This window comes from Malania oleifera, chromosome 6 (genome assembly GCF_029873635.1).
Source record: "Malania oleifera isolate guangnan ecotype guangnan chromosome 6, ASM2987363v1, whole genome shotgun sequence".
Taxonomy (NCBI): Eukaryota; Viridiplantae; Streptophyta; class Magnoliopsida; order Santalales; family Ximeniaceae; genus Malania; species Malania oleifera.
The window spans coordinates 87,136,862-87,154,368 of NC_080422.1; the positions used below are offsets into that span (position 1 = coordinate 87,136,862).

The 17,507-nt window shown below is 36.8% G+C and overlaps 1 protein-coding gene across 5 annotated transcripts in view; it reads right to left on the minus strand.

Annotated features, from left to right (window-relative positions):
• Positions 1–17,507, minus strand: part of LOC131157992 (uncharacterized) — a 39,787-nt gene that overhangs the window by 10,443 nt on the left and 11,837 nt on the right. For all 5 annotated transcript variants that reach the window (XM_058112504.1, XM_058112506.1, XM_058112505.1 and 2 more), the window contains 2 exons: positions 1,961–2,085; positions 1,765–1,866 (listed from right to left, as the gene is read on the minus strand). In XM_058112504.1, the coding sequence (XP_057968487.1) occupies positions 1,765–1,866; positions 1,961–2,085 (227 nt within the window). The remainder of the gene's footprint in view (positions 1–1,764; positions 1,867–1,960; positions 2,086–17,507) is intronic.

Below are 17,507 nucleotides of genomic sequence, written 5' to 3' on the forward strand. Positions count from 1 at the left end.
TGGTCCATTGACATTCAAGCAGTTTCTAAATTGGTCCCTGAAATTGTCTTCCTTCTAATGCAGTCCTCTAGCTTACTTGGTCACATTCATCGCTAGTCAACTTTCCACTGATGCTAATCTAGAGGACCAGTAGGAAAACAATCGATTGATATGCCATTTCCTATTAACGATGATGTGGGAACTTGCAAAATAAATTTATACAAAACTTAAATTGTGATTTTACATTTGAGTTTTTCATGCTTAACTTAGGGGTTTCATTTTTTTGATTAAAAAAAGAGAGAAGAATATGCAAAGCTGAGGATAAGAAATACTTTAAAAGGACGAAATTATATTTAAGGGAGATGAGGAAAAAAAACCCACAACAAATAGGCAGCCAATCATGTTGAAATTTTTTTATCTACAAGTCACTGTAAAGCAACCAGAAAAAAAAAAGCCCAAAGAGACGCGAGAAACTGAATCCAATCCCAAAGAAAAAGTACTGACAAACCCCTACCATTAAATATTTGTGCATTCTCTCCAACCAAACTCCCCATAGAAGAGCGAAAACCACACACCTAGCATCTTTTTCTCCTTCCCAAACATGCAATAAGCAGAAACTGCTCCACTGATAAGCGCATACCCACTTTCTCCAAACAAACTATACAATCTAGTCCACAAACCCCAAAAAACTGATTTGATGCAATAACAAAAAAAAAACAGAGAGAGAGAGAGAGAGAGAGAGAGAGAGAGAGAGAGAGAGAGAGAAATGTTCTAAGAACTCTCATGACATAAAACCTGCTTGTACTCTGCAAAATTTGATTGTGCTCACTCCATTAAGAGCTACCAGACAAACATATGCCTTAATGTTGGCCCTCCAATTAATACAATGAAGAGGTACAGAACTGGATGAACCAGTCAAATGATCAAAAAATGATTTACAAAAAAACCTTCCCTGAAGCATCCAGAACCCACGCTAGAACATCCCTCCTAGCAAGGCCACCCATCTCTCCTTTGTTTCTCTTTCTCTATCTGAACCGTCCTGCATCACCTACACTTCATTTGGTCGGAGACAAGTACTGAGAAGAGAAAAGAAACTTTACAAGAGAGGAGAAAATAAAACAATTTCTTCTCCTCATCTATTTGATTCAATGGGGGAGAAAGTGGAAAGAAGCATAGAAAACAACACAAAATTAGCTTTAATATACCACACACAGCCACTTTTTAAATGTTGTCAAAGGCTGTTTTAATCTTTTTTAGTAATTTCACTTCATTTCTCCCCAAATCTCTTCCCTTTTCTCTTCTCTGTCAACGATACAAGAGAATTGGAGACAAGAATAACCAAATGGATTGCCAAAGTTAACTATTGAATGTGATTGAGCAAGTAAGAAGACCACATTAGAAGATAGAAACAATAGAACATCAGGGACCAAAATAGCAACTCCTTAAAAGTTTGAGAACCAAATGTATGTTCAAAAGTGATAATGTTTTAAAGCAATATATGAGTATATACATGACCTGGAACAAGATAATCATAAATTAGAAAGAGAGAACATACACATAATGAGATATCAAAAACATAAAAAAATACAGTTGGAAATGAGAGATGGTTTCCAAAGGATAGGTCCGGAATTTGATTCCTTAAATAGAAATTTAGTTGGGTAATTAGTGATAATTCTTCAACTTGTGCAGGTAGGCCGGGGGTGAGAAGCTAATGGTCATTTAAACTTGTTAATATATATAAGGAGTTGTGGAGATAAAATAAACAGAAAAAGAATCATGCAAGACCTTATGAAGCCATTTCTTTATCCGTGTGTGTTGTGCAGGATCCTCCTTGGGCCTTTTTTTGTTGTTCTTGATGTCACAAATTGTTTCAAGCATGAACTCCATCTGCAATTTTCACCATATAAGACAGATGCAAATATGCAATGGAAACAAAGCAACTTGAGGTTGCCTCACAAAAAAACGTTTCTAGAAGGCATACTCTTTTGTTATTTATTTTTTCCTGGCCATGACCAGACAACTTCAACCCATTCACCATATTCTGAACACTAAAAACAAAGTTTTTCATGGCAGTAGGATCATCACCCCTGAGTTTCACCCCACAACCTGTTCATTTAATAACAACTTATGTCAGACATGATTTTCAATGCCACTTATTGTACAAACTTGATACATCAATGCAGCAACAGAAAGCATTAATGCTGATTAAATATAATCAAGACTTAAAAAATAATAAACTGCATGCAGTATAATACAGTAATAAATATGAAACAAACAAACATACAACAAAGCAACTTGGGAACAGAGCTGTTAAAGGCGCAAGCACATCAAGGTGCATAAAGCACTCGGAGCCTTGGCCTCAGGTGCAGGCATACATCAAAAGAAGAAGAGAAGGGAAAAAATGCAAGTGAAGCGCTGAGGCAAGGGAAAGAAAGAAAAAAGAAAGTTCACCTAGTCATCTATACATATATATAGGGGATTCTCCCTCTTTGGTGTCTACTTTTATTTCCTAAATAACCCTATATGAATGTTGCTTAAGTGCTAAAAGTTAAAACTAAAACAACATAATAGAAAAACATTATTGCACAACATAATTTTTTTTTTTAACTCACTCATAACTAATCAATAATTAATCCATAATTACAACTCATTCTTTACTATGAACTTTTTAAAATCCTAAAACTCCCATACGAATTACAAATTTCAATATCATGCCATTACTTTACCAAATTTCGCCCAACTTAGCATAACTCATAATGGGATAGAAAGCAAATGTTAGACATAGAGAAAACTAATTGAATTATTAGAATATACTAAAATTAAATTAATTAATTAATTAATCATATAAAAAATGAATTATATTATAAAAAAAAAAGGCATATTTCAGACACATCGGGTGCCCAATGGCTAGAGAAGGTTATGTAGGATAGGAAGTGGGGAAATTGGATGGATCACTTGACACCATTGAGAAACCAATTTCAAAGAATAGGGTCAAGGGATTGTTGGTTCCTAAACACAAAATATGTTTAGTTTAATTAGTAGTTATACACTGTGACGACCCTCCCCATACCCTCGCAAAGCAAGAAGCTTTGTGGCCTGGGGATGCAGGGAGCCTTGTGGCCCGGGGACACCCTTCTTTTGTGTATGTTTGGTTTATTTAAGTAGCCATATGTGTATTTGAGGATTTTTTTGTATAGATGTGCCTTTTGGGGTTTATCCGTAATCTCTCGTATCTTAGGAGTGCATTTGTAATTTCTTGTATCTTAGGGTTTTATCTGTAATTTTCTTCAGCTTTTCTTATAAATAGGATTTATTTGTAATTTTTGTAAAAGTCTATCTCACTTGGAGCCAAGAAAGCATAAGGACTCTTTTAGAGAAGTAACGAGGGGGGAGGAGTATTATGGGCAAAACAACATTTAGAAATGTAAAATAAAGCAACAAGCGTCCAGCTCACGTTCATGAGAAGATCAGGGAATATATGTTGAAAAGAGAAGCAGAGAATGAGGAAAATGATTTATTGTCCATTCCTAATTTTGATTGTGTAGATTGTTAAGGGGAAGGTGTAGAAGATGAAGTTCAAGAAATTGAATCTCATGGCAAGAGAGTGCTTAGTGGTGCAAGTGGAAGTTCCCAACAATCTAGAAGCAAGTCTCTTCACCCCATCTTCAAGAAACTAAAACAAAAGGGGCCTATGATTTGTATTTTACGCCTAATCCAATGAAAGTTATTCAAAGTCAGAAAGAAAGGAAGATGAAGCAAACAAACATCCAATAAGTGCAGCACTAGCTAAAGCACTCTTGCTTCACTAGTCAGCCAAAGATTACCGCGGTTTACCGCAACAACACATTCATAGTAGTTGAACGGAAGTAGTAAGCAAATCATGAAAGAAAATGGCAAGAAAGCGCTAAACATTGAAGCAACACAATTCATTAACACCTCCGTAAGCAACATGTGTTTAGCAAGGGAGGCAAGAGGACTAAACACATTTTGAAAAGCTAGTGATTTTTACAAGACTGATGAACACTCACCCTCTCCCAAGGAGCTTTATAGGAAACATCAAAATGTCCAAGGAGTCATACTCCCACTTTACACTAAGGCTCACAAAGCATAAACCTATGCTACTATTTACATTATGGTAACCCATCCTATGCAAACAAGTCAAGCATAATGCCTTGAACAAGTTTGGCTCATGACATGTAAGAAAGAATTGAAAAATGTCTTGTAGAGATGTAGCTAGGTGGATGTATGATGGTGCAATACCATTTAATGTTGTGGGTTTGGAGAGCGTTGCAATGACATTTGAATCAATATGACCCTAGAATAAAGCCACTAAGCTATCATGAATTGAGTTCCTTTCCTAAAGGACATTAGTCAAACCAAAAACTTGATGAAGGTCCATAAGGAATAAGCAAAACATGGATGCTCAATTATGTCATATAATAAACTTCTTAGAGAACTCTCCAAGGGGGTCAGTGATTGTCAAGTCTATTGATGCTTCTACTATTGTCAAGAATGTAAATGAATTGCATAAACTTGGTGAGATGGTGGAGCAAATTGGGGATGAAATGTGATTCAAGTAGTGACAAATTAATGCCTCAAGTTATGTTGCAGCAGGTAATAACTTATTCCTCAAATTTAATTATATAATATAGTATTGTTTGTTTTAGTATTGTAATGGCTTCACTATTGAATTTTGAATAGGGATATTGGTGGAAGCAAAGAGGCCACATTTGTATTGGACACCATGCACAATGCATCAATTCGAAATTGGAGGACATTGGGAAGATGCTGGCAAGACATGAAGATTATATTTATAACCATGTTGATGTGGTGAACATGATAGGATAATTCACAAAGATGAAAGGAGTTACTTAGCCCTGTTGTGACAAGATTTGCAACAAGCCTAAACTTCATTTAACACACCTTCAGAAGAAAAACCAAAGGAAGATGTTTACTTCTGAAGATTGGAACACTAGTAATACGCAAAAAAGGCAGCCGACAAAAAAGCAGCTAGTATTTTGTTAAAGCTTGATATACATTGGTGGCCCATACCTAATAGCTTAAGGGATTGTTTGGGACCACTTATAGAAAAGTACATTTTAATAAAAAGGTACTTATCTAAGTACTTATCTAAAAGTAGTCTGAGATTACTTTTTGAAATAAGTACTTTTTTACGTTAAAAAAATTTACTATTTCATAACATACACTTCTTTCTTAGTTTGGAAAAGTAATTTTTGAAATAAGCACTTATTTAAGTGTAAACAAGACACTACTTATTGATATAAGTACTTATAAAGTACTTTTATGAAAAAGTACTTATTTTTTAAAACATTCTGGACTGGGGCTAAGCTTTTAGGTAAAGTGGTATTCTAACATGGTATCAAAGCTAGTTACCAAGAGGTCCTAGGTTCTAGTCATGTTGCATGTGTTTATTATTTGGTGTTTAAAAAATAACTGTATTCCCTGCAATGGGTGCTATTTATTGTGTGTGTGAACTCCACCTGCTATCGAGTTACACATGCAGGGGAGTGTTAAAGTTTAATATACATTGTTCGCCCACAGCCTGATAGATTAAGCTTTTAAGTAAAGTGGTGTTCTAACGGTATTGATGCCTACCATTAGGACTGCTATTGCTCATGACCTTAAATTGACACACCCACTTGTTCATGTAATCCTAAATGGGGAAAAGAAACTTGCGAGGTTATATTTATGAAGCTATGGATAGGGCTAAGGAAGCCATAGCTTGGGCATTCAATGAGAGAGAGAGAGAGAGAGAGAGAGAGAGAGAGAGAGAGAGAGAGAGAGAGAGAGAGAGAGAGAGGGAGATAAATTAAAGAAAGAAAATGTAATTATTAACACATGGTGGGGATGCCACTTCATCAATGTTTTCCTGCAACCGTACACTTCTTAAACCCAGAATTTTCTATTCAAACCCTAAAATTGAGCAAGATGAAAAAATAATGACAGGTTTGTACAAATATTGCAAGGTTGGTATCATCCACTACTTGTAAGATAAATTTTCAAATGAGTTGACATATTATACGACTGCTCATGGCCTCTTTGGATTGATATGGCTGTGAGACAAAGGAAGACAAATGCACTGATTAAATTGGCTTTTTGACTACTTTGGTTTTAGTAAGTGTTTACATGCATTTTGGAACTCCGCCTTTCTCTTTAAAACACTTTTAGCCACTTAGCTAGTAGACATTCACTTTAAATTTATAAATAGCAGAATGGTGGAGCTCATTTGGATTGTCAGCTTCAAACTTTAAAGAGTTTTCTCTTAGATTTCTTAGCCTCACAAGTTGTGCTACTAGCTGCAAAATAAATTGAGCATATTCCAACATGATCACTAGGATATCATGGGTTAAAGAACCTAGAATATTTGGCTTACTACTACCTTTTAGAATCACTTTGTTTACTAAGTTCTTTTTACTTCTTCCAGCTTTGTAGAAAAGGAATAAACTAGTCGCATGGTTACCAGAAAACACTTAACACCCTAGCAGACCACATATTCATAAAAACATTCTAAAACATGGTACATTTTCGTTCTAAAACACAAAACCTATCGATCGTAAGTTTTAATTCAATACTTTTCAAAAAACAATTTTTAGTAGATTATAATTCCTAATTCATTAGTTTATATATTTCACAAAAGAAAATTGTTTCTAGATTTTGGAACACTTCAACATTCCCAAAATATAAACTACCATCATATATAGTTTCACCAATATAACTATACAAGTATACCCCTAAAGTTCCAAATATTAGAGCATGTGTGATACCACGAATCACGATCCCATTACAGCTTCATGAACCAGAATGTCCCATGTTCTAGGTAACATTTGCTAGCCCAACAATGCTTTAAACTTTTAATGATTTAGTGTTGGTGAAATAGAAATGAACTATGAGGCATCAATTCATGAGGCGTGATACCATTGATCCCATCTTCCAAACGATGTTGATGATAGAAATGAGAGGCTGATTAGTAGAATGTATAGAGATTCTGATGAGGCAATGAATGTGTTTTTCAAGATGATGCTTCGAATTGGTTGTTGTTCCGAAGCTGCTGGAGCTGAAATACACTAGATCAAGAACAAATGCGAATGGCATCCTCGTGTTCTATAGGAAGAGCTTCATCTAGCATTGCTAGGGTTGCAATATTGGAACTTATCGATGAGGATGAGATCCAAGAGGCAGAGAAGGTAGAAGAGGAAGAAGATATTGGAGATAAGTCTCATGAAGAAGAAGATGAAGATTGTATCTCAATCAATGATTAAAAGTATCGAAATTTTTCTTTTTGGATCAATAAAAGAGAGATTTCATTAAAGGGGCATGCACAAAGGGGGTGCCATCAATGCACAAAGAAAGAAAAAGAGAGAATAAACAGAAAAATATGGATCAACAATGTTACGGTGCATCCAAGAGACCAAACATTAAATGTGTACCAGCATGCAGTGCCCACTAAACCACCTCAAAATAGTAGTAAGCCCCCTCTCGTCGCAATCCAAAAGATAAGGAAAAACCAAGAGTTGCCCGGGCAGTGGCCAGATTCAAAAAAATTCTAGGTCAAGGACATCAAACCAACAAGGGATCAACAGTTCAACTATCTTCTTTACAAAAAAAGTATCTATTGACCAAAGTGAAATCCCTTCTCTAAAGGTTATTAAGAGTAAGGATCTTCCCAAAGTTGCCTCCCAAGCTAAAAAACAACTTTGATGGACAAAAAGTTTCCCAATTAGCTTTCCAAGGGAAAACTAGGCCTGGCCACAAAGGGGCTATCAAAGCTTCTAGAACAAGCAGACCATATAGTAGCCCTTTTTGTTGAGCTTTCATAACCACACATCAAGATGCTCCAAACTCCAAAATCTTGGGTTATTAATTGATGGAACACCAGAAAATCCGGACAAATCACTTCTCAAAAGTACCCTTCATATTATTAATTCTTATTTATTTCTATTATATATTTAATATTTAGATTCATGAAAGAGATATTTTTATATTCCCACAATTCAATTAGATGTGAAGTCTAAACCACCTAGCCGTCTCTGCATCCCTGCTTTATCACTAAGCGATCATTTAAGAGCCTTATCTGGTCATCCAGATTGTTTCCCTCTCGACAATGAAGCTTATCCCCCATCGTCACACTAGCAGAACTTGACTTGACCCTTGTTATTTTGAGATCATATCTAGTATTCAGAGTTTGCCATTGGGAGGGCATTTCAGTAATGGCAACCATTAAAATCAGCAAAAGATTCGAGCTCCCAATCATGGACATCTCTAACAAAAATGATGTTCTGAGTTGCCCTATTGATGGAGTGGTCCACATATGTACTCACCAAAGCATCTTTGCTGTAAGCAAGATTAAAAATTGCATGAAATTGATTGTGACAACTCAGAGAATGATGAATTGCACCAGCTTTCATGCCAGAAGAAGGATGTTCCAAATGGCTTCCCAAGGGAAATTAGGTCCAGCTTCAAAGGGACTATCAAGCAGCTTGTTGAAGGAGCTGACCATAACGTAGCCATTTTTGTTGAGCTTCCATAACCACACGTCAGGATTGGTCCAATTTGAGTGCATTTTCATAATGACATGTAAACATCAAAAACATATTTGAACTCCTAATCATAGGCATTCCTAACAAAAAGGATGTTCCAAGTTGCCCTAGTGACAGAGTGGTCCACATATTATTCATCAAAGCAACTTTGTTGCAAGCAAGATTAAAAGTTGCACAAAAATAATTGCAACAACTCAAAAATAATGACCTACACCACCTATCATGCCAAAAGGAGGAACATTTCCAAGTTCCAACATGGAAATGGATGGTAGTGAACAAATCCTCCCACCCCTTCTTGATCGACTTCCAAACACTTACCCGCACAGGGCTACCTCGGCTCCTTGGATCTCCACCTCTTGGCCCCTTGATCACTTGACATTGCCAAATGTAAGGTCTTGGGCCCAACTCCAATGAGGTATTGTCCGCTTTGGTCCACTGGCCTTAGAGATTTTGTCCTATAAAAAGCGCCTCACATAGTTAAAGCTCAAACCATCCTTATAAGCCCAAGACCTCCTTAATACACATCCAACGTGAGACCATGACATGCTCTCCCATCTGATCTCTGACACCCTCGTCAGAGTGGCTTACACTTCTATATAGGATCCACCCAAATGATACTGCCCCCAAGGTGGCTCTGAAACCAAATGTAATGGTTTTAGTCCCAGCTCCGATGAGGTATTGATCGCTTTGGCCCACCAATCTCAAGGATTTGTCCTGTTAAAAAGTGTCTCAGATAATTGGAGCTTAAACCATCCTTATAAGCCCAAGATCTCCCTAGTACACATCCAATGTAGGACCGTGACACTGAGGCATGTGGATTATTAGGCCATATGCCATGGCAACATTAAGAGATGGCTTCTCATTGGCTATCGCATTGGTTTTATGCAATACACTCTGTTGCTAAGGAGGGAGCACATAGCATCACACTAGACATGGTTGGGGCCATGGTATTTGATTGCATTACTACAGTGGCTAGTTTTGTTTATGCTGCAAGACATGTGAACCGTAGTTAAGGGTACAAACAAACCAAGTCGCTCATGAGCAGCTCAGGAGCTTGACTTGATAAGAGTTTGTGCAGGCTCATTTATTACATAAATAAGCAATTCCCAAGCCCAATTTTTAGGCTCGTTTATTAAACAAGCCGAGCTTGAACACTAACAAGCTTGGCTCGTTTCAACACATAAGCAGCTTCGTTAAAGGCTCAATTAAGCTCAATAATAAGTTCATATTAGACTTGTTCATAAATTCATTTAATAGACTTAAATTAAACTTAATGGTGATGAGCTTGTTAGCTTAGTTTTTAATTTATTTTAAAAACAAAAAAAAAAAAAATTATCCCAGTTCACTTATTTTTATTGCCCCTTTCTCGCCTTGTTCTTCAGTCTTCACTCCCTCCTTTTGTAGTTCCAAAGTGTTCCTCATCCTTCTACATTTTATTATTCTTTTCATTTTTCTTCATAGCAACATTCTTTGCCTTACTCCGCCCTCTATCTCCTTAACTCCATCTACATCTCTCTACCTTTTCTTATTCCTTTTCATTTCAATCACCACCTCTGAATCTGATTCCTCCTTCTCTTCCCCTTCATCCCCACCACTACCATTTCTAATCTCCAAACTTTGTCAATCAAGTTTGAGTTTCACTCCTATCTTTATTAGACACTCTTGGTTTCTAGATTGCAGAACCCAAAAGTTCATTCAGGAATTGGAGCTGTGAATTCAGTTCTGGGCCTAACAAATTCACATTCACTGGATGGTTGCCACCCACAGATGCTTTAGCTATGGCAACTCTTAGCTTTTGCTTAAGCTTCTTGTTCGACAATACCGTCTCTGTTTGCAGCTAACAGCAGCAACAAGAGAAAGACAGAGAGAAAGAAATGTTATTTGGGTACATCACAAAATTAAGAGCTCGCTCCTCTTTATATGCCACCTTGTTCTAGTGGTAACTGGTCAGTCTTGTACATGGGGAGCAGGCTTGGGCTTCATGTACTCCAATAGAATGGGCTTGCTCCTAGAGTTCACTTTAAAGACTTGAAAGTTTTTGTAATTAATAAGAACATTGAACCAAAATTAGAAAAAAGCTTGTGGGGCGATAAAATGAACCAAGCCCAAGCTCGAGCTCGAGCTTTTAGTTTTATTTTTTAGCCAAACTCAAGCCCAGATTTTTAGCTCACTCTAATTCAAGCTCGAGCCCAAGCCCAACTTGTTGTTTACTGAGCCAAGTCTAAACACATTAAAGCGCAATTTGGCTCGGCTCATTTGCAGCCCTAACCATAATATTAAAAATCAGTGCATACCGGCTGTAACGAATGTTAAGTAATGGCATTGGTGGCTTCAAAGACCGTTACGGGTGATATCTCGAAGGCATACTGATCACAATCATAACAGCTATTACGGTCCATTACGGTACCATAACGGCTATTACGGAATGTTACAAGCCATTATAGGTTGTTACAGTGCCAGACTGACAGTGAAAGACTATAACAGGTTTTTAGTCTTTTTTTTGCATTTTCTCCACCCTTCTCTGTACTGAAGCTCAAAAACTCAAATTTTAAGTTGGTTTGGTTGGTGATTTTTTTATTAAAAAAAAATCATTTTTTGGGTCTATATTCCTTGACATTTAGTATGCATTTTTTCAATAACTACCACTAAAATAAACCCAAATTTTTCTCTCATTAAATTACATTTGTTCGTATTCCAAGTTCTTTCAACAACAACAACAACAAAACTAAACCTTAAGTCCCGCTAGGTGGGGCCGGTTGTATGAATCCTTTCCCACTAATTTACGTGATCATGGACCAATTCTTTTGACAAATTTTGGGCTATTAAATCCTTTTCACTATCTCATTCCAAGTTATTTAAGGTCTACACCTACCCTTTCTACTACCCCCCACAGTAACTAACTCGCTCTTCCTCACTAGCGCACTATGTGGCCTACGTTGCAAGTGCCCAAGCCATCTGAGTCGTCCTTCCCTTATCTTCTATAGGAGCTACATTTAACTTATTGTGACTATGTTCATTCCTTAATTCATCTTTCAGGGTTATACCACTCATCCATCAAACCATTCTCATCTCGGAAACTTTTACACTTTGGATATTCTGTTTCTTCATCGCCCAACATTCTAATCCATATAGCATAGCTGGTCTTATAGTCGTCCTATAAAACTTCCCTTTTAATTTTAAGGGTATTCTACGATCACAAAGCACACTTGAAGCACTTCCCCATTTTATCCAACCTGCTTTAACTCTATGCATCACATCATCTTCAATTTCTCCTTCAACTTGCATAATAGATCCAAGGCATCGAAATCTACAAGTTCTATTTATCTCTTCATCATTAAGCTTAACTTTGTCCCCAATATTCCTCCGATCATTACAGAAATTACATTTCATATATTATATCTTATTTCTACTTATCCTAATAAGCCTTTAGATTCCAAAGTTTCTCTCTATAATTCTAACTTAACCTCTACTTCGCCCCTAGTTTTATCAATCAATACAATATCTTCTACAAACAACATATACCTTGAAACCTCATTTTGAATGTTCTTAGTCAATTGGTCCATCGCTAAAGCAAAAAGATAAGGGCTCAAAGCAGACCCTTGATGTACACCTATGGTGATTGCAAATTCTCTAGTTTCTCCACCTAGAGTTCTTGCACTAGTCATTACCCAATCGTACATATCCTTAATGACATTAGTGTACGTACTACATACACCTTTTTATTTTCTAAAACAAACCATAGAACTTCCCTAGACACACTATTATGTGCTTTCTTTAAGTCAATAAATTCCATATACAAGTCCCTCTTCTTTTCCCTAAACTTTTTCCGTTAATCTTCTTAAAAGATATATAGCTTTTGCCGTAGATCTCCCAAGTAACAGGTTCAAGGCATGGAAAAAGCCTCTTGCAAAAATGCAAGGTAAGGTTGCATACTATAGGCCCATTGTGGTCAACCCCTTCCCTGGACCCCGCACAAGCGGGAGCTTTGTGCACCAGGCTGCCCTTTTTTTCCCCTACACCTAGTATGGAGACTGAAATAAGTTCTATTGTACGCATTTTTGTTCTTGTTTAACATATGAACGTTGTATATTTTATTTTTCAGATAACAAAAATTCCATTAGAGACAAAGAGTACAAAAGATGGCATTCTATATTTTATATTTCGTTAAATTTATAATTTCTTAGCTTGAATTTCACTTATAATCAATAAAGTAGTGAAATGTAGAAAATGCATGCTTCTTCTCACCAAAAATAACAAATAAAACAATAAAACAACCAAGATAACATCCAATACTTGTAGTATATGTTACATTTAAATTGATTAAAAGTTATCATTTAAAGCATTCTACGATTAAAACATGTGAATCTATATGTTTTTAAGAAGTTTACTAGTGCAAAGAATGAATTTACGGATAGCGGTGACTGTCACCCATTACATAACGTCCAAAGCAGCTACAACCGTTACCTTTATGCAAATTGTTAACATCATTAAAACTATGGTGTGAATGGTTAACTCAATTGTATTCAAGAAAAATCTAAAATCATGTGGCAATGTGCTCCTGTGATGAAAGTGACATGATGGAAGAGAATTTGTGCACAACATAGGGATTTGAACTACATGCCATATGCCCTAGTCAAGGACATAGGCAACAAGGCTACTTGGCAATTTCTTGAAAGGGCCAACTTGCATCCCTTTGTCTGAAAGGAATTTGACGGGTTTTTAACAACAAGCAACATTTTTCTTTTTCTTTTAAAAAAAATTATATATATTAAGGAAGAGAATACAAACAATAGGAGCAAGGGGCCCTCAAAAACAAAGCTAAAAACAAAGAAAGAAATCAACCCAATGCCTAACTGCCCACCAACCTAAAAACCTTACAAGCACTACTAACAAGCCCCTTTTTCAGACCCTTTTTGTCACAATTAATAAAGCATGTAATTTTTCCAATTCCCCTTGACCCTTCTTACCCTTAATCTTACCACCATCCAAGCAGATTTCCTACCCCTCTGAATTATCTAACTACAAATCCAACAAATGCTGAAAAAAAAAACTAGGAACAAACTTCATTGTTCCCTCCTTTAAATCCTCAACTCCCTCAGAAAAAAGTGATTTTGATCCAAGTTGTTCACAAACCTCATCAACAAGTAGCCCTATTCAACAACCAAAATTTTTGACCAACTCATTCTCCTTCTTTGAAACACCACCTCATTTCTTTTTCCCAATAGAATTTGCTTAGATCAATTTCCAATCAGGTCAAAGGCTCATCGATGTAGAAGCTACCATCATTGTCTTTTCAAAAACATAACTTTCCTCACATCTACACTAGAATATCTCTCACTTGGCAAGTCACTTTCTCCCATACTCTTCTACACCCATTGAGAATACACTTATGATCATGTTGACTTTCCCATAATCCTAGATTTTGTCTTTGCATACATCCCTACCTTGTTATTTACCTTGTCATTACTGGAACACATACAGTCTTGATTCCTAACCTAATCCACAATCAAATTAGCCTCCCATTGCATATTGGGACCTTCATCATCCAAAGAAGCCCTCTTGGGGAATTAAAGTTCAGAGCATTCCTACCCTCATCTCCCTGCCCATGAGAAGAGGATATACGTTGCTCACTCACACAAACCCCTTTCACCAAAGAACATGTGTTATGAACCTAATTCTCCTCCCCTTGCTTGCTTTGCCCAAAGCCATACCTATTGGTCTCCACCTTCTCAAAGCCCATCGCATGACCTAAGCTTTGCAACTCTCACCACTCCTAATCTTCTAAATTAGTTTATAAGCTAGAGGTGAGCTCAACTATACAACCCCTTTGCTTGTACATTGGGCCCCTAGAACATGGGCCTATGAAAGCAATCGCCTCATTACGGGCCACTAAAAACTCTTTTTGCTTTAAATATCCCTTAAAAACTCCCTCAAGAGCCCAACTAGTTGGAATTGGGCAAAATCTCCATTAGAAGCCCCCAACTTATTTTATTGTAATTGGACCAAAACGATTGTGATGTTAAGGATGACCAGCCTAGCTGAATTGAAGCCCACTCTACCCTCTAGTTCTCTTGCAATCAACCCCTTCCCCTTGGAAACCCTAGTTTTCCCAAGAACTCCTGGACCACCAAATGTTGCCATTACTGTGCTCGCCATTTGAGAACCTCCACAATTCCCACATCACCACCCACTCCTCCCTATCTCTTGACAAGCGGATAGGACCTCCTTCTAGCTATAGCAATCAGGATTCTTTGAAGATTGAGCCTCAATGGTACTTGTAACTAACAATTGCTCCACAACCCTCCCCTTCCAAACCTTCAAGAATGAAAACCGCATAACCCTCACCACTCTGTCGTAAACCGAGCTCCAAAAATTACCCTTAAGAATTACTTTAGTAGCCTCTCAAACCTTCATCTTGCTAAACATTCAATAATGAGTGCTCTTGTCCGATTTCGAAATTGAAGCCATGCACTCACAAACCCATCTAGCTGCCCAAAGGGGATTCCAAATCCATCGGCAACATATCTGGGTTTTCTCTTCCAAGCAAACATAACACCCTAGATCAGTCCTTTCCAACTGCAGACCGAATGTCTTTCTTTCCATCTGCACCATTCTATGGAAGTTCACTTTCATATATATATATATATATATATATATATATATATATATATGATTGTATCCATCAAGACAAAAGGAAGAAAACTCGAAAGGGAATCAAGATCAAAAAGAAAACTCCAAAAATGTTTTGGATGTTAAATTGGCACTCTACAAGCCTAAAACACTAGAGAATTTTTATGCATGTCGTAAAGAGCATTTCCTGTCATAATAAAGGATTGAAGATTGGGAGGTGTTGCTCCTATAATCACTTGCTTGTGTGCAAATTGTTCATTCTCTCTACTTGTGAGATAATAAACCAATGAATTTGATTGCATAGAAAAAAAAAACATGTTCAAAAGTCAAAAAATTGCAAGTTTGAAAAAGTAGTTGTTGGCTACCAGGCGATCAACCGCATCGCTGCAGCAGTCAGCCAGCCTGCTCAAAATTTTGAATATTGATTATTTTCATGACTTCTTGAGGTTTTTTCTGGAATGCTGCAATGTTTGTATGATATGTGATGAGATTGGTAGTGTCTTTTGATAATGAATGACTTCAATTTTATGGCTTTTCTCTTTAAAAAAAAAAAAAAAGAGTCAAAATCCTTATTTTCTAAATTTCATGGTTTTCTTCTTCAAAAAAGCCAAATTGTTTTTGAAAAATTTAACTTCATAATGAGCTGTCCGTGATGCGGCTGTTGGATATTAACAGGCCTCTTTTCTAGAAACAAACCATTGAGAATAAGCTAGATTTTTATGATTTTCCTTCCAAAGAAACCAAAGCATCCTTTTTAGAAAATTTAACCTTTTAATGAACCATCCATGATGTGGGCTGCTGGATGGATTAAAGAATTTGTTTTCTAAAAGGTAAATCAGATTTTTCAAGTTGAGTTTAATGGTTTTCCTCCCAAAGAAACCAAATCAATCAAATTCAAGAGTTCTCATAAAATAACCCAAAAATTGTTCTTAAATTTGAAATTAAAAATATATTTTTTTGGAGCTATAGATGGCTTGTTTAAGCTTCAGAGGATATGTAAGCAGTCTACTCAGTAAATCTAGCCATAACAATCAAAAACCAACAAAGTCACTTCTTTCTTCTCTTTATTTTCTACATTTGTGTGACTATATATACATTTTGAAGAGGCATTAAGTAGTAAGGTTTTCATGAGAGTAAGTCCTCTGTATAGACCCTACAAAAGTCTATTCAAAAAGGGCCAAGGTTTGGAAGATTTCTGAAAGAACAAACAAAAGAGAAGAAAGTTGCAAGGAGTGGTTGACCAATCTCTACAGGCGATCAACCACCTGAACTTACAAATTAATTTTTCATACTTTCAACCATTTTTTCGGAAAATTGTTTTCAAAAAAAGGGAGATACACACACAAGATAACTATGATAACCATTCATAGAATGGGTGCTAATTCTTTGAATTCTATTTCAAAAGGAATTGAAGGAATTACCTTCCCTATTCACAATGGTACTACCAAATATCTTTTCAAAAATGTTTCCCCTCTATTTTGCCTTTTCAAAATTAAAATAAAGTGGAAACTCCATTTTCTAAAATAAATAAGTTAGGGAACCAATGATTTAATTGTCAATACTTGTTTGATTTGTAAACGGTCACCAAAATGTTGACAATCAAAACGGACTATTGAGTCCGATGTTGACATCCAGCTTACAACCCATGATACTAGCCAAGAAATTGCCACAACTTACATTTCCAATGGGTATAAGCTTAATCTTTCCAATATTGACTTTGAAACCAAAAATTACTTCATAGCAAAGAAGTAAAAATCTGAAATAAAGAACTCAATGAGCTTCCACCTCACAAAGGATAATGGAATCATCCACAGAGAGGAGGTGAGAAACCTCTAGCACATGGTCGATCTCTAGTCCTCTCTCTCATACAAATTGACGAAAGACGGCCAATGATAGTGGAAAGGAAATCATTGACTTGGTTCTTGATGGCGAACATGTTGATCAGTTGATGATCACTGATGTAAGGACAAACAGGCTTCCATCTTCTTGCCGGTGGAAGAGGTGGACTAGTTTCTTACATCTTGGGCTCACTTCTAGCAAGCAACGAACCTCAATCGTGGTTATAAAGAAGAATTCTTCACACATCAAAGAAACCAAGATTTTTAGTCCCATCGAGACAGTGGGCCCCTGCCCTCACTGCAGCCACTACATCAGCATCTCCCTCAAGAAAAGCCCTGCTTAACAGTTTAGCTTGAATAAAACAAGTGAACCAGCGCACTCTTTCACTCAAGTGGTCGTGGCTGACTTGAGGCTTGACAGAAGTTGGGTCCCTCTTGTTTCAACTTTGAAAATAGTGGGTCATCCTCTCTTGGCCCAAGGAGTTTTAGCAGCTCTAAAACC